The 24,914-nt window shown below is 35.0% G+C and overlaps 5 protein-coding genes across 6 annotated transcripts; 2 read left to right on the top strand and 3 right to left on the bottom strand.

The window, feature by feature from the left end:
* Window positions 1-402: 402 nt before the first annotated feature.
* Window positions 403-4,243, top strand: Mettl5 (Methyltransferase like 5). 2 transcript variants are annotated; one of them, XM_073087342.1, is made up of 5 exons: window positions 403-504; window positions 1,376-1,668; window positions 1,966-2,180; window positions 2,440-2,580; window positions 3,230-4,243. In XM_073087342.1, the coding sequence occupies exons 2-5, from the start codon at window positions 1,534-1,536 to the stop codon at window positions 3,384-3,386; spliced, it is 648 nt and encodes a 215-aa protein (XP_072943443.1). In that variant the 5' UTR covers window positions 403-504; window positions 1,376-1,533; the 3' UTR covers window positions 3,387-4,243. The 2 variants fall into 2 exon arrangements, with proteins under 2 accessions (XP_072943443.1, XP_072943444.1); XM_073087343.1 differs by having other exon boundaries at window positions 410-601.
* On the bottom strand, window positions 4,240-10,057 carry Aldh7A1 (aldehyde dehydrogenase 7 family member A1). Its single transcript, XM_073087341.1, has 8 exons — window positions 9,808-10,057; window positions 8,892-9,108; window positions 8,324-8,541; window positions 7,164-7,379; window positions 6,351-6,530; window positions 5,741-5,923; window positions 5,092-5,298; window positions 4,240-4,762 (listed from the first exon to the last, which is right to left on the bottom strand). Exons 1-8 carry the CDS (start codon window positions 9,979-9,981, stop codon window positions 4,544-4,546), a joined length of 1,614 nt encoding a protein of 537 aa, XP_072943442.1. The 5' UTR covers window positions 9,982-10,057; the 3' UTR covers window positions 4,240-4,543.
* Window positions 10,058-10,512: 455 nt separating this feature from the next.
* LOC140752998 (synaptic plasticity regulator PANTS) lies at window positions 10,513-12,607 on the bottom strand. The gene is made up of 4 exons (XM_073087344.1): window positions 12,562-12,607; window positions 12,209-12,458; window positions 11,777-11,941; window positions 10,513-10,890 (listed from the first exon to the last, which is right to left on the bottom strand). The coding sequence occupies exons 2-4, from the start codon at window positions 12,311-12,313 to the stop codon at window positions 10,666-10,668; spliced, it is 495 nt and encodes a 164-aa protein (XP_072943445.1). The 5' UTR covers window positions 12,314-12,458; window positions 12,562-12,607; the 3' UTR covers window positions 10,513-10,665.
* A 344-nt stretch (window positions 12,608-12,951) lies between these two features.
* Pex5 (peroxisomal biogenesis factor 5) lies at window positions 12,952-14,960 on the top strand. The gene has a single exon (XM_073087595.1). It carries the CDS (start codon window positions 13,083-13,085, stop codon window positions 14,676-14,678), a length of 1,596 nt encoding a protein of 531 aa, XP_072943696.1. The 5' UTR covers window positions 12,952-13,082; the 3' UTR covers window positions 14,679-14,960.
* Window positions 14,961-14,982: 22 nt separating this feature from the next.
* LOC140753169 (probable tRNA (uracil-O(2)-)-methyltransferase) lies at window positions 14,983-17,719 on the bottom strand. Its single transcript, XM_073087594.1, has 4 exons — window positions 16,973-17,719; window positions 16,707-16,891; window positions 15,959-16,204; window positions 14,983-15,859 (listed from the first exon to the last, which is right to left on the bottom strand). Exons 1-4 carry the CDS (start codon window positions 17,436-17,438, stop codon window positions 15,014-15,016), a joined length of 1,743 nt encoding a protein of 580 aa, XP_072943695.1. The 5' UTR covers window positions 17,439-17,719; the 3' UTR covers window positions 14,983-15,013.
* Between the last annotated feature and the right edge of the window lie 7,195 nt (window positions 17,720-24,914).

The following is a 24,914-nucleotide window of genomic DNA, read 5'->3' as shown; positions in this document are numbered from 1 at the left end:
CTACATCATGCCTACATCCGATAATGTTAAATTGAAGGCCAATGTGTGTTCGAAATCTTCTATCTGTACCAATAGTTAAATTACTTCGCTGGCTCGATAACCATGAGATATGAACGACCTATATGGGCTATATACTCTTTGATGAACGACATAATATTTTTAATCAAGGTGTTTTTAAACTTTGTTTAGCTAAAATATCACATTAGTAAATTTGCTAATTACTAAAATCGAACCTCTTGTAAAATATCAGGTAGATAAATTATTGTACTATCAGATAGATAAATGATTGTAATTTCAATCACTGTAATCATGACTAGTAGACATTGAACGCACTCCAAAATCAATACAACAGCAACATGCAACAGATTATAAACAAATAGTTCCTCCTCGGAATCCTCCCAATCTCCCATATCACACAGTTTTCTGGATTCGATCGATCGATTTGAGGGGTTCTCAGGACACAGAAGACTTCATAGAAATATTTTTTCGTCTTGAACTATTAAGGTGATTTTACTCGTATCAATTTCAGGTTTAACCTAAAGTATCAATAAAATTAAAACGTGAAATTAGATGGCGTTTCCACAACCGAATCCGCAGAGAGGTAAGTTTTTCCCAATCGGGTTTATACCTTCGCGTTATTGATTAATGGGTGTTAAAAGTAGTGATTGAATGTGTAGAACTGACAAATAGGAAGATATTGGAAGAGCTCCAGCTCAAGAAGCAGATGCTCTTGAAGCAAGGTGTGGTAGCCCCCCTCACAGCGACGACTATATCCTTGACGCCGAGCCCCGTCAGCCAGCTGCCTATGTGCTCCATCCCACCGGTATCTGCTACTGCGGTAAGCGTCTACTAATTCGTCTGCTCTTTTTCGTAGCACATTCGGCTCAGCGGTACAACATTATTGGCGTCGCGAGTTGATGTAAAATACTAAAATGTATAGGTTGAATAGGGCTTATTTTTAGTAAATACAGTGTTTTCTAAAATAATGCTGCTTATATTAGGATTTAGGTGTCTTATGTTACCACAGGATTGAAATTATTACTATTGTTTTGTTGTACTGTTTTAAATAAAAAATAAAACTATTTTTATCTTTATTTTCTATACTTTAAATTGGATGTATTACCAAATTTTGAGGTGTGTATTATAATATTTACAATATAATACTATGCTATCAATACCAAATCTAATCAAGTGTGTTAAAAACTGCTGCCATAATGATTTTTGCCACTGAATTTAATGCAAAAGATTATAAACTTACACAAGATAAGTTTGATATGTATGAACCTAGCTCTCCAACCAGTGGAATCCTTGCGAAGAACTATTATAATGCATTTTATGTTGAGTTGGAGTTGTTTGACATGGACATTTATTTCAGGGTTTCCCACAACTGCCTGAAGCTAACATTGTGAACACTAGCCACCGTGCGGCATTGCAACACGCCAACGCCACTTCCTGTGGATTCTTTGTCTCCCAGGAGTCTTCTTTTGGCAATCAAATACTCCCAGTTCTGCCGAGATTTGAAAATAAGTAAAAATGGCAGCTTGTATGAAACTTAAAAACCTAGAGTCCTTTTTGTTTGCTGTTGCGGGATTTACTGAACCGAAGATTATATTTGAGCAATATGAGACACCTGCTCATATTGCCGCAATTTCATTATTCACAATTCAGGTAACATATTACACCTTTGACTTTTAATTTAAAACAATACAAGTTTTAATTTTGCTTACTTTTGTTAGTTCTTATGTATGTATGTGATGGTTAAATCTTGCACATACATTTGATGGTCAAGTTTTGCATTACATTTAATTTAAATAAGGCGGACACCCAAGATGATGGCCGAATCATTTATTATACACATGCCTGATATCAAATAAATATTTTTTTTGACAAGCAGATAAAAACTAGTTTGTTAAAAAATATTTTTAATTATCTATTTTATTCATACACTCATTACTAAATTTTTAGACACAATTTGATGCTTTGGAGGGCAAGATGGTTCTAGATGCAGGCTGTGGGCCAGGCATGCTCTCCTTGGGAGCAGCGGCTTTGGAAGCAGGCACAGTTATTGGTGTTGACATTGACGATGATGCTCTGGAGACCTTTTCAGAGAATATTCAGGACACGGAGATGACTAACATTGATGTTGTTCAATGTGATTTCCTCAGTGCAGATACTCATAGGTATAATCTTTTTTAATGCTATAATTTATATACAATATTTTTATATTATTTGCTTAATTTAAAAAAAACTTGTTGAATATTTAACTTTTTTTATTGTACCACCAACTTATAGGAGAATCTTAGGATTCGAGCCAAACTTGATGTTTTAATAGTTTAAAGCTACTTTTCAATATTAGATTTGTCTTTATTGCATGAAAAAAATTAATAACTACCTAAGAGTGACCGTATTTATAAATTTATGAACAACTCTATTTTTCAGATGGGATAATTATTTCGACACTGTGATAATGAACCCACCTTTTGGTACAAAGAATAATGCTGGCATTGATATGCAGTTCTTGCAAATGGGTCTCACTGTGTGCAGTGGCAGTGTGTACTCTTTACACAAGACCTCTACAAGGTAAGAATGCAATGTAATGTTGATACACTATTGATAACCGGGGTGGCGGGCAGCAAGAGTGGGAGCTGAAACCATCCAGCAAGCGAGCTGGTGAAGGAGAGTGGTTTGTGTGGTCGCATATTGCTGTAATCACCAGGGGATGTGAGAGGAGCGTAAATTTCTTCCCCCAGGGCAGAACCCGATAGAAGGGCATTGTGTTAGGAGGTCTCCAGTTGTGTTCCCTTGGAGATCCCGGAGTCCGGCCATCAGGATGGGGGGTTAAGTGCGGTAAAAGTCCTACATAACCCGGCGTCACTACCATGGCGTCGGGTACCTTTTGAAGGTTTTCCCCTCAACAAAAAAAAAAAAGAAATGGTAAATGGTGGCCACTGCATATGGACATCTATTGGTCATAGTACTTTTTATTGAACAGGTTCTACTTGAAGCTGATCACAGATTAATTGCCACTCCTGAGGACAATTATAATTGCATCATAATATTTAGGTCAGCTTGCATCCATACCTTTTCACTGAAGGTCAGAACTGCTTTACAATAAACATGGTTGTGATGATGGTACATCACTGGTAGAATCATACTGGCTCTACCACCTTTCCTTTTTATTGGAATGACAATACTATAGATTATTTAATACTGTAATGACTTGTTCCAGGTCTTTCATTGATAAGAAGGTCAGGGAATGGGATGTAGATGGATATGTTGTGGCTGAACTTGAATTTGAATTGCCAGCATCTTACAAGTTCCACCGGCAGGAGGCTGTTGAAATATCAGTGGATCTGTGGAAACTGAGCCACCCTTACACAGATTAAGCTATTTTATTTGTCTATCGGAATCACAAAGATATATCGACTTCCAAGTATTGCATATTGAAATTAAGTAGAATTTTCTTCTTGAATTTACTTATGCACACAAATATTTTATTAAATTATAATTGTTAGTGGTTGTTCACTTGTTGCATTGTTACAAAAAAAATATAGTTATTATAATATGAACTTTTATTAATAGCAATAGTATGTGTGTTGGTTTATATGTCTGATTTACACTATCTTAGTATTTGTCTAGTTTTTAGTTTGGAAAAGTTATAACTTTTCAAGTTTCTAGTATAATTTTCATTACTGGTGACTATGATAATCAACATACAACAATCATGAGCGATTCTATAATATTATGAATAAGATAAATAACTAGAAGGAATATGTCCAACATATCCAATCAAAAGTATACATGAGTATGCACTCTATTCTGAGCTGTTCTGTGCATCAACCCGAGATAAAAGTCATTAACTAACACGTTTAAGATGATTTGGAGGATGATGTAATTATTTTAAACAATTATATCAATCCATTCTTTCTTCATTTGTACGCAAAGTGCAATATTATTTAAACTCAGATAGTGTATTATAGGCAGAGTTTAAATGGTCTCTGAAAGTATGATTATGTGAACTAAGGGCCTTTGTATTCGATGAGATTGTTCAACATTTGAAACGAACAGCGGTGATACGATCGCATTGCATACAAGGGCCGTTATCGGGAAATAACTTAATGTAATCAGATTGTTCTATTGTCGTCTACATAATATGCATTTATTCGCTAACGTATTTTAAATCAAATGTTAGTTGATGTGAACTTTTGGATGTTTAAACAAAAATAAAATGAAATAAAGCTGATTTTGGAGTTTTATTACCAAGTAACAAGTCAGTCTTCAAACACATAACAGTAAGAGTATACAAACATTATTATAATGATGAAAGTTTCTAAAAATGATAGAAAATACATTATGCATTAGTGATAATAAAAAAAATGCTTAATTTCGTTTATCTAGTTATTGTTTGGAATTAATGTCAATTTCTATAAAAAAGATAGCATAAAATCGTAGGAAAGTTTGTTAAAGGAGATATAAAAGTAAACGTTTCTATCATTAAGTAGAATATGGCCTATGAATATAGCATATGAAGATCGATTAATTTTCACTGGTCCCCGAACTTAATGTTCTGCGCGAGTTTGATGGTCCCGGAGTAGTTGATGGTGACGGTGGAGCGGCGCATGTAGGCCTTCCAGCTGTCGGAGCCGCACTCGCGGCCGCCGCCCGTGGCCTTCTCGCCGCCGAACGCGCCGCCCACCTCCGCGCCGTTCGTCGGGATGTTCACGTTCACGATGCCGCAGTCCGAGCCGTGCGGTCCGATCCACTGCGGATAATCACACAATATGTATTTGTTTTTTTTTATAATTTTCGTAGATACGTTCGACATCTAAGCTAAATGGTGTCACCTACAATGAAGGAACGACTTTTCTTTGGAAAAACTATTTTTTGTAATCTTTACTGCAAATAAACTTATTTTGTATTCATTTCGTAAATTTTCAACATTGAGACAATATTCTATAGATTCTGATAGGTAATACTTAAATAGAAATACACTAACACCCCCAAAAATTAGTAGAATCGCTTAATTTATATTAAATTCGACTATGTTCAATACAGTACATAGTATTTATAATAGCATTTATTATTTATTACCTTGAAAATATCTCCAAGATTTTCAGTGAACAAGCTCGACGACAGGCCTTGGTCGACCTCGTTGTTATAGCGGATGCCGGTGTCGAGGTCGGGGATCTCGATGCAGTACACGATGGGCGCAAAGCACTCCGTGTGTACGAGCGGGGAGTCGTGTGGCAGGCCCGTGATAATGGTTGGCTCCACGAAGTACCCCTCACGTTCTATTACCTGGTTGTTTGAAAATGAAATTGTGCGTTAATTTACAACGATATGGCTATGAGTGCCGTGAGTACTTTTGGTATTTTGCAAAGCAAATAAGATGTAAGCACACTACCATAGAAGATGGTAATAATCTTTAGATGGGTGACTGAATATGTATTTATTGTAAATATTGTGACGTAAATAGATAAAATCACACTTTCTCGTTTACCATTTCAATAAAGCCCGCTCTACATTCTCGACACTCGACGTCTCGCGAGAATGTGGAGCGGATTTTACAATTAGAGGAAATAAATGACGAAACTTTCCAAATAAACCCTGCTTTTCCGAAAAATGAGTAGCTGATGATAAGATTTCCAACAGAAAACTTAACGAAACCATAACTAATCGTATTTATAATTTATGTAAATAAAATTTAACAAAATTAACCCAAAGTCATTTAGATACATACCTTTCCACCGAACTCAATAGTGCCTCCCTGCTTGACGGCTTCAGCGACGGTTTTCTTGAAGGCCTCGACGGCAGCCGGCGTGTGGAGCGGCCCGATGAGCGTGTCGGACTCCAGCGGGTCGCCGATCTTGCTCACCACTCCCGCGTACGCCTGCTTCAGCTTCGACACTACCTCTTTGTATACCTGTAAATGACATTTTTTTAAATATTACATACTTGTGTGCCTTGTATTTTCTATGGGTACATCTACAAGTATGTAAATGTTGAGATGCATCTTGAATATCGTGTATTAGACTAATTCATATGTCACTGATTCATATCTGGTTCGAAGGACCTTTAACACATACATTAAGAATTAAGAAGAAACATACTTTTAAAAAAATAAGTGTCTATCACAATTTTTTTATAAAAAATAATAATCGTATATGCTGTTCTGCACATTGAAAAAAATAAATAATCTGAGACATGAAGCGCCCTAATTTGGAAAAAATCTCACGCATCTAATATCTGAAGATTAAAATATGTGTTGTAATGATAGCAATAACATTTTGGTATTAGGTAGGCCAAACGATTTGTTTTTTTTTTTTAAAGTCTTAAAATAGTGTCGTTACCTTAGTGTGCAGCAGCAGTCTGCGTGTGGTGGTGCAGCGCTGGCCCGCGGTGCCGGCGCACGCGAACAGCGCGGCGTTCAGCAGCAGCGGCACGTTGGCATCCGCGCCCACCACGATGGCGTTGTTGCCGCCCAGCTCCAGCAGGTGACGCCCGAAGCGACGCTGCACCTCCACACCCACCTGGTAAGTGTGTATTTATATATAGTATAGTCCGCGCCAAACTGCTAGTCCGCTCTGAAGTTGTTGCGAGCAGGTATAGTCATACAGTTTGCTATGGCGACGCGATTCATTTCTATATTTAGAACGGACTAGCAGTTCTACACGGACTATACCAGAGATGTTATATTGTAGACATAGATGTATGGTAATAAAATATAATTCATTGTAAGTAGATAAATAAAACATTTATTTCTGTAGATGTAGGATAGGAAGCAGTTATAATGCGAAATAATAATGCGATGGAGCTAGAGTAAACTATACTTTTTATCGTTGTAACAAGGCTCACTATAATAATAAAAGAAACGAAAAAAGTTAATTATTAAAAAATAAATATATTGTCAAATTGTCCCATCCAATAAAGGCTACTTCTACGCACTGCAATGTGGTTATAGATGTATGTGATAATGTGAGTAGAAAAGATTAGTATCTGGACGATCTACTTGCTGAAAATTTATAAACAATTCGGTCGCTATAAATAACTAGATAATAAAGTGACGGTTGTTTTAAATTTACCCACTTAAAACTAAAATTTATTATCTTTAAAATTTGTAAAAGTACTTGGGCCGTATTAAAAAAATATTGAAGTTCGTTCACCTCTTTCCCGACAGGGGTGCTACCGGTGAAGGAGACAAGTTTCATGCGAGGGTCCCGGACGAGCGCCTGCCCGACGTCGCGGCCGCCGGCGCAGAGCGCGGCCACGGCGCCCGCCACGCCGTTGCGCGCCAGCACGCCCTCCACGATCTTGGTCACCGCGATCGCGGTCAGCGGCGTCGTGTCCGACGGCTTCCATACGCTCACGTCGCCGCAAACCTTCAAAAGTTAGTTGTTATATGTACAAACTAATTATCACTTGCTAAAATGGTGAAGGAAAACATCGAGAGTAAACCTGCATACCTGAGTAATCTTAAAAAAATGATTTTGAAAAGTATGTGAAGTCTACCAATTCGCATTTGGTCCGCACGGTGGATTATGGCCAATCCTTCTCATTTTGAGAGGAGACCCGTGCCCAGCAGTGGGACAGTGATGGGTGATGATGATGGGTTATTTGTTAACGTAATTTAAATGTTGGGTTGTATTACAAATTATTTACAATTTAATAATCACTATGAATGTGGAATTTGTGATTTGTTTTCCAATGAATTACTTGAGAAGGTTCAAATCTGACCATTAAAAATAAATCCTGTAATATTTACAAAATTTTGTATATGTATAAATATCATACAGAGTTTTTTACACACTTACACTTTTTTGTAATACAAAAAAGTATGTTGTCCGTATTGTTATTTATCTTTTATTTACTTACAAAAATAAGATAAGATTATTATTAATCATTATAAAATATCTTATCAATCAACATAATATGAATTAAAGCCATGACAACCACTAATAATAATTAATCGACATAATTCCTACTGCTGATTTAAAATTTCCTTGATTCAGTAAGTAAGTAGGTAATTATTAAGTAATATCTGAGGACATAACAGATTAGTGTTAGGACAAGGTCAACCCCGATAGCCGAATGTATGTAGACTGTAGACAGATTGAATACATCTTAAAGGCAGATTTTATACAGATTTTAAAATGCTTACAAATAACTCTCAGATTTATCCTAGACAAGTACTGGTAAAACAATCCAAAAATCATAAATACTTTGATTTCGGTCCATATTTCTTATGCTAAAATAGAAGTCAGTAACTCCAACCGCAAAGGTACAGCTAGATCTATAAAACCAATTTAAAAGCCAACACACGAACCATAGCAATAGCGCTGTTCCATCCGAACACAGCGACGGGGAAGTTGAAGGCGGTGATGATGCCGACGGCGCCGAGCGGGTTCCACTTCTCGATGAGCACGTGGCCGGGCCGCTCCGAGGGTAGCAGCGTGCCGGGCAGCGAGCGCGACAAGCCCAGCGCTAAGTCGCACACGTGGATGTACTCCACTACTTCACCTATTGCCTCCGGGAGGATTTTACCTAGAGGATAAAATATTTATTATATTGATGGACAATTCACCGATTGGATGGGATGCACTAAGAAACTTAATGTAAATAAAAATAAGGATAACAGAACATCTGCTACATATGTAGCCAATATTTAAAAGGAACTATGGATTGAATGGTAAGAATTAGTTAACATCACTGTCGAGTAGGTAATAAATTGTATGTATGGCACATTAGTTATGTTAAAGTGTACCGCTTTTCCGAATATTTTACTGTCTTATGTTTAGTCTGTCTATACTTATGAGAGTCACGCCACAGAAACAGGGTTTTTGTCTTTTCAAATTTAGTCCTTCGAGCCAGATTTTGGAAACTTTAATACATACCCATTTCCAAGGAAACAAGTTGTCCTAAAGGCTGCAACTTTTCTCTCAGGGCGTCTCCAATTTGTCTGACGATCTCTCCTCTAGCAGGCATTGGAAGTTCTGCCCAGGAGTGCCATGCTTCGTCAGCTGCCTTCGCGCACGCTTCGTAGTCAGCAATGCTGGCAGACTGTACTTCAGCAATAACCTTGCCATTTGCCGGACTGTATGACTGGATCACCTAGATATATAATTTTATTTTAATTTTTAAATCTATCGAAAATTTGCGTGATGAAGAAGAATTTCCAAAGAAGTGTTGTTACGTCGCAAGGGTTTTTGATATAGAACCATATTTATACCTATCAGTAGACTGATAATCTTCTCTAGTAAAAATATTAAACAGTAATGCCATATCTATTATTTTGTCTCAGTGTCACTGAAAAGTGTAAATGAAATTAACACTTCGTAGTTTCGTACCTAACTCTGTTCGCAAAAACAGAATCTTATATCAACATTGTGTATTTACACAGATGTTCATAATTATCTGCATTGAAATTTATGTAAGGTGCCGAGTGCAACCGATAAGAAACTCGTGCTTGTAATATAGTAATAATTAAGTAGAATAATTACAATTAACAAGTATTTTAATATATTTGTTATATTAAAATACTATCTATCAGTATCTAATAATGAAATGGACTATATTATTTAAAACCTTTGATAATATATTTATTAGATATTTGAATTATCCTTTGATAGCCGAATAATTTAAATTTAGTACCACACTTTAATATGCTTTGCTAATATTATCGCGGAATTGATACACAATACTCCTTTTTTATTTTCTTTACTGCTAATATTTCGTCCCATAAAATGGATCTCGTCACTCATTTTTTTTATATCTACAAAAAATACTTATAAAATAGAAAATCGTACTTACCTCGCCACTGGCTTGCCATTTTCCGTTATACACTCCAATATTCTTCTTCTCTAGGCCCAGATCTTTTAAGAAGGAATATTTGGGGTCCTCAATGAGGAAAGCAGTAGACGCGTTCTTCGCCATCGGCACTCTCAAGCGCAGAGCGAACACAGTGCGACACAATACACGACTCATCGGTGCCAGTATCACCAGAGTGTGAATACGGCCGCATAAATCAACAGCTCACAGTAGACAGACCTATTCGTTATCTTATTATTTGTGAACAATTAAAGGCGCGTATGCATGTTATCGAACTGATACCGATAACTTAGTTGCTGGGTCAAATGTTATAATAGGTACCTTATGAATCAATAATAGCTAATGATTTGGATTTTCGATATTATTGCTCACGAGTGTAAGTTATTTTATTAGTTTAAGTTGTTTTTGATATGAAATCGATAAAAATAGTTTAAGCAATCCCGTCCACTACATAAAAGATTACATACTGATAGCAAAACTATGATGGCAACTCAGAACAAGACACTCTTTTTTGATTATATAAATATTATTATTATAAGTAATACACTATATACTATATTTGTAATATATGCAATAGCTGGAAATTTCTATTAAATTTATGTATAATTTATCATGCATATTCATCCAAAGTATAAATTTATTATACCAAAATACCGATGACACATAACATAAGAAAAACAACATCAATCATTCAACTACTATTTACATTTATTTACATGCATTTGCAATCACCAACATACTATCATTAATTACACAGAGTGACAAACCAAGTACATAACATTTTTTTTATATCTAATAATATAATATAAACCGTAATGTATATAGGAACTATAACAAATTCTACATGATTGTACAAAAGCTGTTGCTTTCTTCCTCATTTGTTCCTTCTCTCATCTCCTTAGCTTTCTGTGCGAGGTATGTGTTCTCATCTCGCTGCCTCATCCACTCTGGCAGAGGTTTGTCCCAGTCTGCAGGGGGTGCTGCTCGTTTCTTCCAAGTATCATTCATGTAGTGCGCCTTGAGCCTTTGTAATCTTCTTTTTTTCTCACTTATAATTAATGCTTCCTGAAATAAAATAACAGAGTTAATAATAAATTGCCTAGTTCAAGTAAAAGTCCATGACCTAGGTCTTAAGTTGACTATATATGTATATTGTAAATGATAAGCTATCAAAAATATGCTACCAAGAAAAATTGCAAAGTTTATTAATAAACAGATAAAAAACTTCATCAATGCTGTTTAAAAGGAGTGTAATAGGTCAAGAATATGCTTAACATGATAAGTTAACAAAAACATGCTAATATGTTTTAATAAACCATATTATTACAACCAATATTATTATTGGTGTTATTAATATAACTATATCAAAATTGTCACCAATGCTCTTAAAAGGAGTCTAAGCTCCAAAATTTTTCATGAACTCCTTGAGGAGATTGTTCAGTTTATTATATAATTTGTCTAAAATGTCTTGCTACATGTCATTTGAATAACAAAACACTTGATAAAGAAAAAATATAGTTTAAGTGAACTTGAGGAGTGATGGCCTAGTGGTTAAAACTTGGCCTCTCAATCTAGGGGTCCAAGGTTTAAATCCCAGACAGGCATCTCTTCTTTTTTAATTATGTGCATATTAGAAATTGAATATCACTTTATTTAAGTAAAGGAAAACATTGTGAACATGGAGAAAAAAAAAAATTGTAAGAACACTTACATATCTGAGAAATCATAAAAAAATCTCAATGATATATGATATCTACCAATTTACAGTTGGCCAGAGCGATGGTCTATGGTCTAATCCTTTTATTCTGTGGCCAGCAGAGGGGCAGCAATGGGTAAACGTCTAAACGATGATGTGAACTTACAAGAAAATTAAAGTAATTTTAGCTATAACATATATTGCAAAAGCTGACAAACTAAGTTAGTTAAAACAACAGTACAATATTTTACTCACACCAGCTTTAGTATCTTTGCTGTCCTCCCATTTACAGCAGTTGTCGTAATCCTTTTTCCATTGGTTACAGTCTATTGACTCTCCATGAATGAAATACTGATGGAACCTGCCTTTGAAACTGGTGCATTCTTTGTACTCATCTTTGTATGTCTCACACTCTCGAATCTGTGAACAAGTTAAAGATTGTAGACCCATGCTTTTCAACTTTAGTAACTTTATTGTTACAGATATTCCGGGCTTGGCAGTGTGTACATATGCTGCGCGTAATTTTGGCAGTGTTTATTGCTGACTTTTTAGGGTGTTATGGAGTGAAATAGGAGGAAAAGAGGGAAAAAAGACAAATGTGAAGATTTATTATGTAGCAATAGGATTATTTTTCTATTAGAGAAGCAAGAGTGCAGCCGGCGCCGTATGTATCTTGTATACACTTACCACCCAAGTATCTTCAAGTATTGAGATATCTGGCTCATTGGTATTTGGCTCATTGTTTTGGGAGGTCTCCACTTTCGCCTCTTCCTTGGCTTCAGACATTGTCATCTAGTCATTAATTTTATTATAACTTTCAGATTTCATTCAAATGATAAAGCTGAATGTTTTATCCGTGTGATTTCATTACATAACCTATTACCATAAGAAATATGATGATTAATCATTCAAAAGTATGTTTTCCTAGGATTAAAACCTAAAACAAAGAAATAATTGTAAATAATAAATATTTCTATTATCTGTACGAAGCATGTTTCTCACAAAATAGTGATGAAAATGTAATTTAAAACAAAATTTACCGCACGAAAACATCTCTCTCATGTCCTTTACATTTGACAGTCAGCTGTATGCTAAGTTATTGTTTTAATTAATTAATTAATTTAATTTAAGGCAAGGATCATTTATATGACCAATATATGCCAGTTTAATAATTTTTAATAATTTCAACATAATGTTAATTAAGATATTTTTACATTTTCTTCCATTATTTATTCATATTTGATTTGATTAAAAACTATAATAAATTAGTTATTTCTAACCTACTATTAGTAGATAAGGCAACATTCATTTCGTTTTACTTTTATTTGGCAGATTGTTATCATATGTCAAGATAATATCTGAACATTTACGATATAAACATTACGTCTTCTACAATAATACGTCTGAAGCTAATAAAAGCGTGTTAAAAATAATACAATCCAGTGAAATATTGCAATGTCATCTAGACTGTGACGTTAGTTAATATTGATAAAATACTATACATTGTGAATTGAACTTTAACCTACATACGTGGACCAAAGTAGTTTCTTTCAAGTGAAACATGTCTCTAAATAAGCTCGTCGGTGGTGACTGCGGGGGTAACAATTCACTCGTACAGCTTTCAAATATCGTGAACCGCGATGCTTCAATATCACAGTCGCTTAACCCTGCTGATAGGTTTGTCAATGAGTACATGGCGCAAAACGCGCAAGCGCCACAAACCTTCAACATGAATGCTTTGTTAAATAATATACAAGAAGCAGAAAAATTATACGTACCGAGAAACATACAACAACCAACAACTAGTCAGCTGAATGCTACTAGTTTACAATCTCAGTGGATGCCGGGCCCTTCTTCCCTTTTAACTGCCCCACGTCTATTAGGAAACTATCACATGCCATATCAGCCAGTATTATCACAACCAATGCAGTCTCCTGTACAGATTGAGTACATAAGCGAATCAGAGCTAGCGACAGCCACCGACAGTGATGTCAAAGCTAAGGCCCAGGAATATGTGAATACCGTAAAGGAGGACGATGAGCTTGCATACAATCAATTTATGTCGTTCATGAAGAAAATAAGTGCTGGTGAGTTAAATTTAGGTGAAACTACGGAACAAAAGAACAAAGATGAAATTATAGATGAGATGGCTGAAAAATATAAAGATGAGTGGGCGAAACTCAGTAATGTTGAGGATTACTGGGGCTCAGAGGCTGCCAATGGCATTGCAGAGGAGTATACATTTACAGAAGGCAACATGATGTTAGAAAACCCAAGCGCCCTTGAACTTGGTAAAGAAAAGTTGAAAATGGGTGATATTCCAGGTGCTGTGCTCTGTTTTGAAGCTGCAGCTCAACAAGTACCAGATTCTGCAGAAGCATGGTTTTTGTTAGGAACCACTCAAACTGAAAATGAACAAGATCCAATGGCAATAACTGCATTGAAGAAATCATTAGAGATAGACCCAAGACAGTTAGAAGCATATCTTACTCTAGCAGCAGCATATACAAATGAAAATATGCCCAAATATGCATATTTATCATTGATTGACTGGATGAAAGCAAATCCTAAGTACAGTGATTTATGCCCCCAGGACATTGACATAAAAAGTTTGAGTTTAAAAGAACTTGAAACTCATGTTACATCTCTTTATCTAAGAGCAGCCCAATTAAATCCCAGTGAAGTTGATCCAGATGTTCAGAATGCTCTAGGTGTTATGTTCAACATTAATCATGAGTATGACAAGGCTGTAGACTGCTTCAAAGCAGCTTTGATGGTTGCCGGTGAAGATGCAAAACTTTGGAACAGACTGGGCGCCACCCTGGCTAATAGTGGTAAGTCTGAAGAAGCTGTGGATGCTTACCAACAAGCATTGCACCAGGAGCCTGGATTTATAAGGGCTAGATACAATGTTGGTATTACTTGCATGAACCTAGGGGCTCACAGAGAAGCAGCTGAGCATTTCCTTACTGCATTGAATCAGCAGTATAAAGCTAAGAGTATGTACCCAGAGTCTTCAGATAAAGATATTAGCTCATCAAATATTTGGATGACATTACGTATGGTTTGCTCATTTATGGGAGAGCATGAAATTGCCAAGCTGGTAGATGAAAGAAATTTAAGCAAACTTAATGAATTTTTTGAAGTGGATTCTTAAACCTCATCAAAATTGTTAATTGTGCATTTTACAGTAAATAATTGTTTTCTGTTATTAAATATGTGATATATTAGATTAAAATATGGTGCAAGTACTACATTTAAGAATGTCTACTCAAATGTATATATTTCTTTAAATATTATGAGTTAATTAAATGAATGTTTATTGTTTATCTTGTAGTTTTTAGTTACTGGGGAATTATGTGTTTATTATGTTAATGAGACTATGATAATCATTTTAATTTTGTTGGGATATACACAAATAAATATTTTTGTATCATAATGTAATTTTTTTATTCCTTAATTTAAAATATCCTTATAATTAGTATTACACTTTCAATGTACAAAGCTGCAATCAACATCAGATAGAGGACATCCTTGTGGATGATTTTTATAAAACCAGCACTCCTTAACTTTGATTTTAATACTTGATTTAATTTTTTTGTTATTCATTATACTTCTGTTGATTTCTTCAACACTCCTTGGGTATTGAAATTGTATTTGTCCATTTCTTACCTTAAAAATATGGTTATTATTTTTTAATAATGTTTGTAATCCACCACATTCAGACTTCAAAACTTTTAATGTGTTTGATGATAGTAGTGACACTACCTCACTTATGTCTATAGTCTTTCCTGTTGACCAATTTGGCGAGTCCAGTTGACATCCTTCAAGGATATATTTAGCCACACATGAAACAATTGACTCAATAACATTCTTGTCAACTCTGGTACAATTTCTTACTTTCTCTGTAGGTTCTCTAGCTTTAAAGTTGTCTGTTGCAGCAGCCTTACCATTATCTGAAGATTGGATTAGTATATCTATGCTTTCACAGTACTTATTAAACTCTTCCTGTTTATGTTTCCTCTTATTTCCAACAAAGCATATTCTTTTTGTACTGGGAATTTTTAACCTGTCTGTGTATGTATGAAAACCACAATCCTCAGATAACTTTTGGATATACTCCAAGTATTCAGTGTATTGTGTTTTAGATGAGTTTATGCGTTGATATTTACTACCATCAAAGTTGTAGGCACAACATGGGAGGAGAAAGAATTTACATTTGAAGGAACTTTTAGCAGCTATAACTGGAATCCATGGTGTGAGCTCATCAGAATGGTTTCCAATAACCCAGTCTATGTCAGAAAAGGTGTTAATATTGGAAGGTGTAATTGTTTTTTCCTGAAATCAAACACAAATTGTTTATTGCAACTGAACCTGTTTACCAAATACCAATATATTTCATCTCAAGAGGGTTGCTAGCGTATATAGTAAACTTACAAGTAATTGTACATTTTTTGGATACATATCCCAAATTTTTCTTTTCCTGACATCAATACCATATCCATTGTGGCCTTCCATGGTCAAAATATAAACAAGAAGTCCATTCCCGCAGCCCATGTCTACAAATTTTTGTGATGTAACTTCAGCACACTCATCATTACTTCCCCAAAGGAGTAATAGGTATGTTGCTATAGCAATGTCTTCATATACAAATTTTGATGGATCTGTACACTCTGGCCAAATCTGTAATAAATATTCTGTTTATTTTAAGATTCATATACATATGCAAGTATCACCTACAAAAGAAAGAAATGTACTGAACACAGTTTAAACACTGCAATATCAATATCAATTCTCCACTATATTTATTACTAGCTGAGCCGGCAAACTTTGTACCGCCTCAAAATCTATTTATCAAAGATATTTCATATAAAATATAGCCTATGTTACTCATGGATAATGTAGCTTTCGAATGGTGAAAGAATTTTTAAAATTGGTCCAGTAGTTTTTGAGCCTATTCAACACAACCAACCAACCAAACAAAGAAACAAACAAACAAACAAAGTGTTCCTCTTTATAATATTAGTATAGATAGATATAGATTATAGGTATTCAATGGCTTATGTGTACATATAATGAATTTGAACATATAATAACTCAGATAACATTAGACTTGGGAACTATCCTGTTACAGTTATTAGGCAAAAGAGTGTTATCAATCCACAAGTAGTAGTCACAGTCTTACCTTAACCAGTTCTTTGCCATATTTTTCCTTAAGAACATTATACTTGATGTAATATTGGTCATGTGGTACCAATGCCAGGGATTTAGTTACAGACTGCTGGGTGCTTGTTATTTCTTGGCTCCACTTATTTACTTGTGGCAAAACAGTTGTCAGTAACCATGGATAGCATTTTGATTCTTTATTGTCTGGAAAAATAAAAGAAGAAAATTTATTATGTGCCCAAGAATGTGTTACAGAGCATCTCTAACATAAAAAAATATACTCACCGTCATCACATGACAGTTTAATTACATTATTTTCTAGATAAAAGCGATATGAGAAATCGGGACATAAATATTGACAATGACCACTGGGAGACACATCGTAAAATGTTGCTGTTGATTCTAATTTTTGTAAATAGACCAATTGGAAGGCATGTTTATCTCCATAGTTCTTTGGTAGCAGTTCCGTTAGAACTAACTCTGTTTCTCCACTATTGTCATGTGGTACTAGCTCACTTTCCATACACCTAGAGAGTTCTTGAAGAAATACATCTATATTTACAGTGTCTTCAAACTTTACAGGCAACAGAGATTCCCACGCCTTGTTCGAGGCGCACATGAAGCGGCCCAATATTTTACAACCCCATAAACGTTTGTTGACAACATGTGGTTTGGTTATGAGTATGTTGATGACATGCCAAAATAAATCTGGTGTGATGAGAGTGGTCGCAGCAATATCCGAGTCATTCATGATAACTGGCGTTTACAATTGGAACATAGTATGTTAGTTTACTACGTGTATCTCGTCGGTGTCCCTGTTTAGATGTTATATTCACAATACAATTCTCATGGAGCTCACTGACTGTCTACAGTATATAAATCTTATAAAATGATTCTTAAATAATTTACATTTAGTTATATAATTTGGTAGATAATTTGGGTATATTTCGTAATCTTAAAAAGTTAAAATTAAGTTTAAAAACTTTAAAACCTAGCCATTGTTGATTTGACAATTGACAATTTGACTTTGACATATAGTCGATTGAATTGAAATCATTGACAGACGGCGCACAGACCTGTATTTGTTTTTAGATATAGGTCTGTGAGTGATCGTTTTACACATATTCTATGGTTATACACCGGCTACAGCATGTTGGTGAACTTAGCACAGCATTTGCCAGCAGAGCACTAAAAAATGAGAGTTCTATTCGCATGCACATGAGTTCTATAGTTCCTGATAGTTTTCAGGAATAGTTCTGGCGATTTCACGGAGATAAAGCAGAATGAAATAATGCTCTGCTAACTTCACACAGCAGAGCATTTTCTACAAAATTGAAAAAAAAGCTATTGATTAGTGTAATTAGCTAATACCTGGAGTTCCTAATAGTTTTCAGTGATAGTTCTCGCGAAATAAACTTAAAAAATAATTTATTGATAAAATTAATTGACAAAAATTTAACCAAAAAAAATCTGCAAAAAGGTTATTTAAAAGTGGAAACTCGTCGATTTTGCAAAGCCTAGTAATAAAATGATACATTTGTACAATAACTGACCCAGGAACTCACACTAAAGTGCCAGCACAGCATACTAGAATAGTACAAATCGGAAAGATTTTCGACAAAACTTTTTTTAATATTATTTTCACGTACCCAGGGGGAAGGAACTCAGCGGTTTTACATAGGCTAGCAATATGGCTACAATTTAAAAATATAACCAATCCCAGAACTCACACTAAAGTGCCAGCAGAGCATACTAGAATAACAAAAATCGGATGGAGTTTCGACAATTTTTTTTTAAATTATTTCCACGTAACCAGACAGCGGGAACTCATCAGTTTTAGATAGACTAGTAACATAGCTACAATTTAACAATATAACCAATCCCAGAACTCACACTAAAGTGCCAGCAGAGCATGCTAGAATAGCAAAAATCAGATGGATTTTCGACAAATATTTTTTTTAATCATGTCCACGTAACCAGATGGCAGGAACTCATCGGTTTTATATAGACTAGTAACATAGCTACAATTAAAAAATATAACCAATCCCAGAACTCACACTAAAGTGCCAGCAGAGCATACTAGAATAGCAAAAATCAGATGGATTTTCGACAAATATTTTTTTACAATCATGTCCACGTGACCAGATAGCGGGAACTCATCGGTTTTATATAGATGAGTAATATAGCTACAATTTGAAAATATAACCAATCCCAGAACTCACACTAAAGTGCCAGCAGAGCATACTAGAATAGCAAAAATCAGACGGATTTTCGACAATTTTTTTTTTAATTATTTCCACGTAACCAGATAGCGGGAAGTCATCAGTTTTAGATAGACTAGTAACATAGCTACAATTTAACAATATAACCAATCCCAGAACTCACACTAAAGTGCCAGCAGAGCATGCTAGAATAGCAAAAATCAGATGGATTTTCGACAAATATTTTTTTTAATCATGTCCACGTAACTAGATGGCGGGAACTGATCGGTTTTATGTAGACTAGTAACATAGCTACAATTTAAAAATATAACTAATCCCAGAACTCACACTAAAGTGCCAGCAGAGCATACTAGAATAGCAAAAATCGGATGGATTTTCAACAAATATTTTTTTTAATCATGTCCACGTAACCAGATGGCAGGAACTCATCGGTTTTATATAGACTAGTAACATAGCTACAATTAAAAAATATAACCAATCCCAGAACTCACACTAAAGTGCCAGCAGAGCATACTAGAATAGCAAAAATCAGATGGATTTTCGACAAATATTTTTTTACAATCATGTCCACGTGACCAGATAGCGGGAACTCATCGGTTTTATATAGATGAGTAATATAGCTACAATTTGAAAATATAACCAATCCCAGAACTCACACTAAAGTGCCAGCAGAGCATACTAGAATAGCAAAAATCAGACGGATTTTCGACAATTTTTTTTTTAATTATTTCCACGTAACCAGATAGCGGGAAGTCATCAGTTTTAGATAGACTAGTAACATAGCTACAATTTAACAATATAACCAATCCCAGAACTCACACTAAAATGCCAGCAGAGCATGCTAGAATAGCAAAAATCAGATGGATTTTCGACAAATATTTTTTTTAATCATGTCCACGTAACTAGATGGCGGGAACTCATCGGTTTTATATAGACTAGTAACATAGCTACAACTAAAAAATATAACCAATCCCAGAACTCACACTAAAGTGCCAGCAGAGCATACTAGAATAGCAAAAATCAGATGGATTTTCGACAAATATTTTTTTACAATCATGTCCACGTGACCAGATAGCGGGAACTCATCGGTTTTATATAGATGAGTAACATAGCTACAATTTGAAAATATAACCAATCCCAGAACTCACACTAAAGTGCCAGCAGAGCATACTAGAATAGCAAAAATCAGACGGATTTTCGACAATTTTTTTTTTTAATTATTTCCACGTAACCAGATAGCGGGAAGTCATCAGTTTTAGATAGACTAGTAACATAGCTACAATTTAACAATATAACCAATCCCAGAACTCACACTAAAGTGCCAGCAGAGCATGCTAGAATAGCAAAAATCAGATGGATTTTCGACAAATATTTTTTTTAATCATGTCCACGTAACTAGATGGCGGGAACTCATCGGTTTTATATAGACTAGTAATATAGCTACAATTAAAAAATATAACCAATCCCAGAACTCACACTAAAGTGCCAGCAGAGCATACTAGAATAACAAAAATTGGATGGATTTTCGACAAATATATTTTTACAATCATGTCCACGTGACCAGATAGCGGGAACTCATCGGTTTTATATAGATGAGTAACATAGCTACAATTTGAAAATATAACCAATCCCAGAACTCACACTAAAGTGCCAGCAGAGCATACTAGAATAGCAAAAATCAGATGGATTTTCGACAAATATTTTTTTTTCAATCATGTCTACGTAACCAGATGGCGGGAACTCATCGGTTTTATGTATACTAGTAACACAGCTACAATTTAAAAATATAACCAATCCCAGAACTCTCACTAAAGTGCCAGCAGAGCATACTAGAATAACAAAAATCAGATGGATTTTCGACAAATATTTTTTTACAATCATGTCCACGTGACCAGATAGCGGGAAGTCATCAGTTTTAGATAGACTAGTAACATAGCTACAATTTAAAAATATAACCAATCCCAGAACTCTCACTAAAGTGCCAGCAGAGCATACTAGAATAACAAAAATCAGATGGATTTTCGACAAATATTTTTTTACAATCATGTCCACGTGACCAGATAGCGGGAACTCATCGGTTTTATATAGAAGAGTAACATAGCTACAATTTGAAAATATAACCAATCCCAGAACTCACACTAAAGTGCCAGCAGAGCATACTAGAATAGCAAAAATCGGATGGATTTTCGACAAAGATTTTTTTCAATCATGTTCACGTAACCAGATGGCGGAAACTCCTTGGTTTAATATAGACTAGTAACATAGCTACAATTAAAAAATATAACCAATCCCAGAACTCTCACTAAAGTGCCAACAGAGCATACTAGAATAACAAAAATCGGATGGATTTTCGATAAATATTTTATTTAAATTATTTCCACGTAACCAAATGGCGAGAACTCATCGGTTTTATATATACTAGTAACATAGCTACAATTTAAAAATATAACCAATCCCAGAACTCACACTAAAGTGCCAGCAGAGCATGCTAGAATAGCAAAAATCGGATGGATTATCGACAAATATTTTTTTTTCAATCATGTTCACGTAACCAGATGGCGAGAACTCATCGTTTTTATGTAGACTAGTAACATAGCTACAATTTAAAAATATAACCAATCCCAGATATAACACTAAAGTGCCAGCAGAGCATACTAGAATAGCAAAAATCGGATGGATTTTCGACAAAGATTTTTTTTCAATCATGTCCACGTAACCAGATGGCGGAAACTCCTTGGTTTAATATAGACTAGTAACATAGCTACAATTAAAAAATATAACCAATCCCAGAACTCACACTAAAGTGCCAGCAGAGCATACTAGAATAGCAAAAATCGGATGGATTTTCGACAAAGATTTTTTTTTTCAATCATGTCCACGTAACTAGATGGCGGGAACTCCTCGGTTTAATATAGACTAGTAACATAGCTACAATTAAAAAATATAACTAATCCCAGAACTCTCACTAAAGTGCCAGCAGAGCATACTAGAATAAAGAAAATTGGATGGATTTTCGACAAATATTTTTTTTCAATCATGTTTACGTAACAAGATGAAGGAACTCATCGGTTTTATATAGGGTAGTAACATAGCTACAATTTAAAAATATAACCAATCCCAGAACTTACACTAAAGTGCCAGCAGAGCATACTAGAATGGCAAAAATCGGATTGAGTTTCGACAAATATTTTTTTTAATTATTTCCACGTAACCAGATGACGGGAACTCATCGGTTTTATATAGACTAGTAACATAGCTACAATTAAAAAATATAACTAATCCCAGAACTCACACTAAAGTGCCAGCAGAGCATGCTAGAATAACAAAAATCGGATGGATTTCCGACAAATATATTTTTACAATCATGTCCACGTAACCAGATAGCGGGAACTCATCGGTTTTATATAGACTAGTAATATAGCTACAATTTAAAAATATAACCGATCCCAGAACTCACACTAAAGTGCCAGCAGAGCATACTAGAATAGCAAAAATCGGATGGATTTTCAACAAATAATTGTAGCCAGTAGCCAACAATAATTGTACCTGGTTACGTGGACATGATTGAAAAAAAAATTGTCGAAAATACATCCAATTTGTGTTATTCTAGTATGCTCTGCTGGCACTTTAGTGGGAGTTCTGGGATTGGTTGTATTTTTAAATTGTAGCTATGTTACTAGTCTACATAAAACCGATGAGTTCTCGCCATCTGGTTACGAGGACATAATTGAAAAAAAAAAATTTGTCGAAATTCCATCCGATTTTTGCTATTCTAGTATGCTCTGCTGGCACTTTAGTGAGAGTTCTGGGATTGGTTATATTTTTAAATTGTAGCTTTGTTACTAGTCTATATAAAACCGATGAGTTCCCGCCATCTGGTTACGTGGACATGATTGAAAAAATATATTTGTCGAAAATCCATCCAATTTTTGTTATTCTAGTATGATCTGCTGGCACTTTAGTGTGGGTTCTGGAATTGGTTGTATTTGTAAATTGTAGCTATGTTACTAGTCTACATAAAACCGATGAGTTCTCGCCATCTGGTTACCAGGACATGATTGAAAAAAAAAATATTTGTCGAAAATCCATCCGATTTTTGCTATTCTAGTATGCTCTGCTGGCACTTTAGTGAGAGTTCTGGGATTGGTTATATTTTTAAATTGTAGCTTTGTTACTAGTCTATATAAAACCGATGAGTTCCCGCCATCTGGTTACGTGGACATGATTGAAAAAATATATTTGTCGAAAATCCATCCAATTTTTGTTATTCTAGTATGATCTGCTGGCACTTTAGTGTGGGTTCTGGGATTGGTTGTATTTGTAAATTGTAGCTATTTTACTAGTCTACATAAAACCGATGAGTTCTCGCCATCTGGTTACCAGGACATGATTGAAAAAAAAATATTTGTCGAAAATCCATCCGATTTTTGCTATTCTAGTATGCTCTGCTGGCACTTTAGTGTGAGTTCTGGGATTGGTTGTATTTTTAAATTGTAGCTATGTTACTAGTCTACATAAAACCGACGAGTTCTCGCCATCTGGTTACGAGGACATGATTGAAAAAAAAATATTTGTCGAAATTCCATCTGATTTTTGCTATTCTAGTATGCTCTGCTGGCACTTTAGTGTGAGTTCTGAGATTGGTTATATTTTTAAATATTAGCTATGTTACTAGTCTACATAAAACCGATGAGTTCTCGCCATCTGGTTACCAGGACATGATTGAAAAAAAAATATTTGTCGAAATTCCATCCGATTTTTGCTATTATAGTATGCTCTGCTGGCACTTTAGTGTGAGTTCTGGGATTGATTATATTTTTAAATATTAGCTATGTTACTAGTCTACATAAAACCGATGAGTTCCCGTCATCTGGTTACGTGGACATGATTGTAAAAATATATTTGTCGAAAATCCATCCGATTTTTGTTATTCTAGTATGCTCTGCTGGCACTTTAGTGTGAGTTCTGGGATTAGTTATATTTTTCAATTGTTGCTATGTTACTAATCTACATAAAACCGATGAGTTCTCGCCATCTGGTTACGTGGACATGATTGAAAAAAAATTTTTTTTCGAAAATCGATCCGATATTTGCTATTCTAGTATGCTCTGCTGGCACTTTAGTGTGAGTTCTTGGATTGGTTATATTTTTAAATTGTAGCTATGTTACTAGTCTACATAAAACCGATGAGTTCCCGCCATCTGGTTACGTAGACATGATTGAAAAAAAAAATATTTGTCGAAAATCCATCCGATTTTTGCTATTCTAGTATGCTCTGCTGGCACTTTAGTGTGAGTTCTGGGATTGGTTATATTTGTAAATTGTGGCTATGTTACTCATCTATATAAAACCGATGAGTTCCCGCTATCTGGTTACGTGGACATGATTGTAAAAATATATTTGTTGAAAATCCCTCCAATTTTTGTTATTCTAGTATGCTCTGCTGGCACTTTAGTGTGAGTTCTGGGATTGGTTATATTTTTAAATTGTAGCTTTGTTACTAGTCTACATAAAACCGATGAGTTCTTGCCATCTGGTTACGTGGACATGATGAAAAAAAAAATATTTGGCGATAATCCATCTGATTTTTGCTATTCTAGTATGCTCTGCTGGCACTTTAGTGTGAGTTCTGGGATTGGTTATATTTGTAAATTGTGGCTATGTTACTCATCTATATAAAACCGATGAGTTCCTTCCCCCTGGGTACGTGAAAATAATATTAAAAAAGTTTTGTTGAAAATCTTTCCGATTTGTACTATTCTAGTATGCTGTGCTGGCACTTTAGTGTGAGTTCCTGGGTCAGTTATTGCACAAATGTATCATTTTATTACTAGGCTTTGCAAAATCGACGAGTTTCCACTTTTAATAACCTTTTTGCAGATTTATTTTGGTTAAATTTTTGTCAATTTATTTCATCAATACATTATTTTTGAAGTTTATTTCGCGAGAACTATCACTGAAAACTATTAGGAACTCCAGGTATTAGCTAATTACACTAATCAATA

This window comes from Epargyreus clarus, unplaced genomic scaffold (genome assembly GCF_041222505.1).
Source record: "Epargyreus clarus isolate Ecla_fem2 unplaced genomic scaffold, WU_Ecla_fem_2.2 ptg000026l, whole genome shotgun sequence".
NCBI lineage: Eukaryota > Metazoa > Arthropoda > Insecta > Lepidoptera > Hesperiidae > Epargyreus > Epargyreus clarus.
The sequence above is the reverse complement of the archived record's forward strand: the minus strand, read 5'-3'. Positions and strand labels throughout refer to the sequence as shown.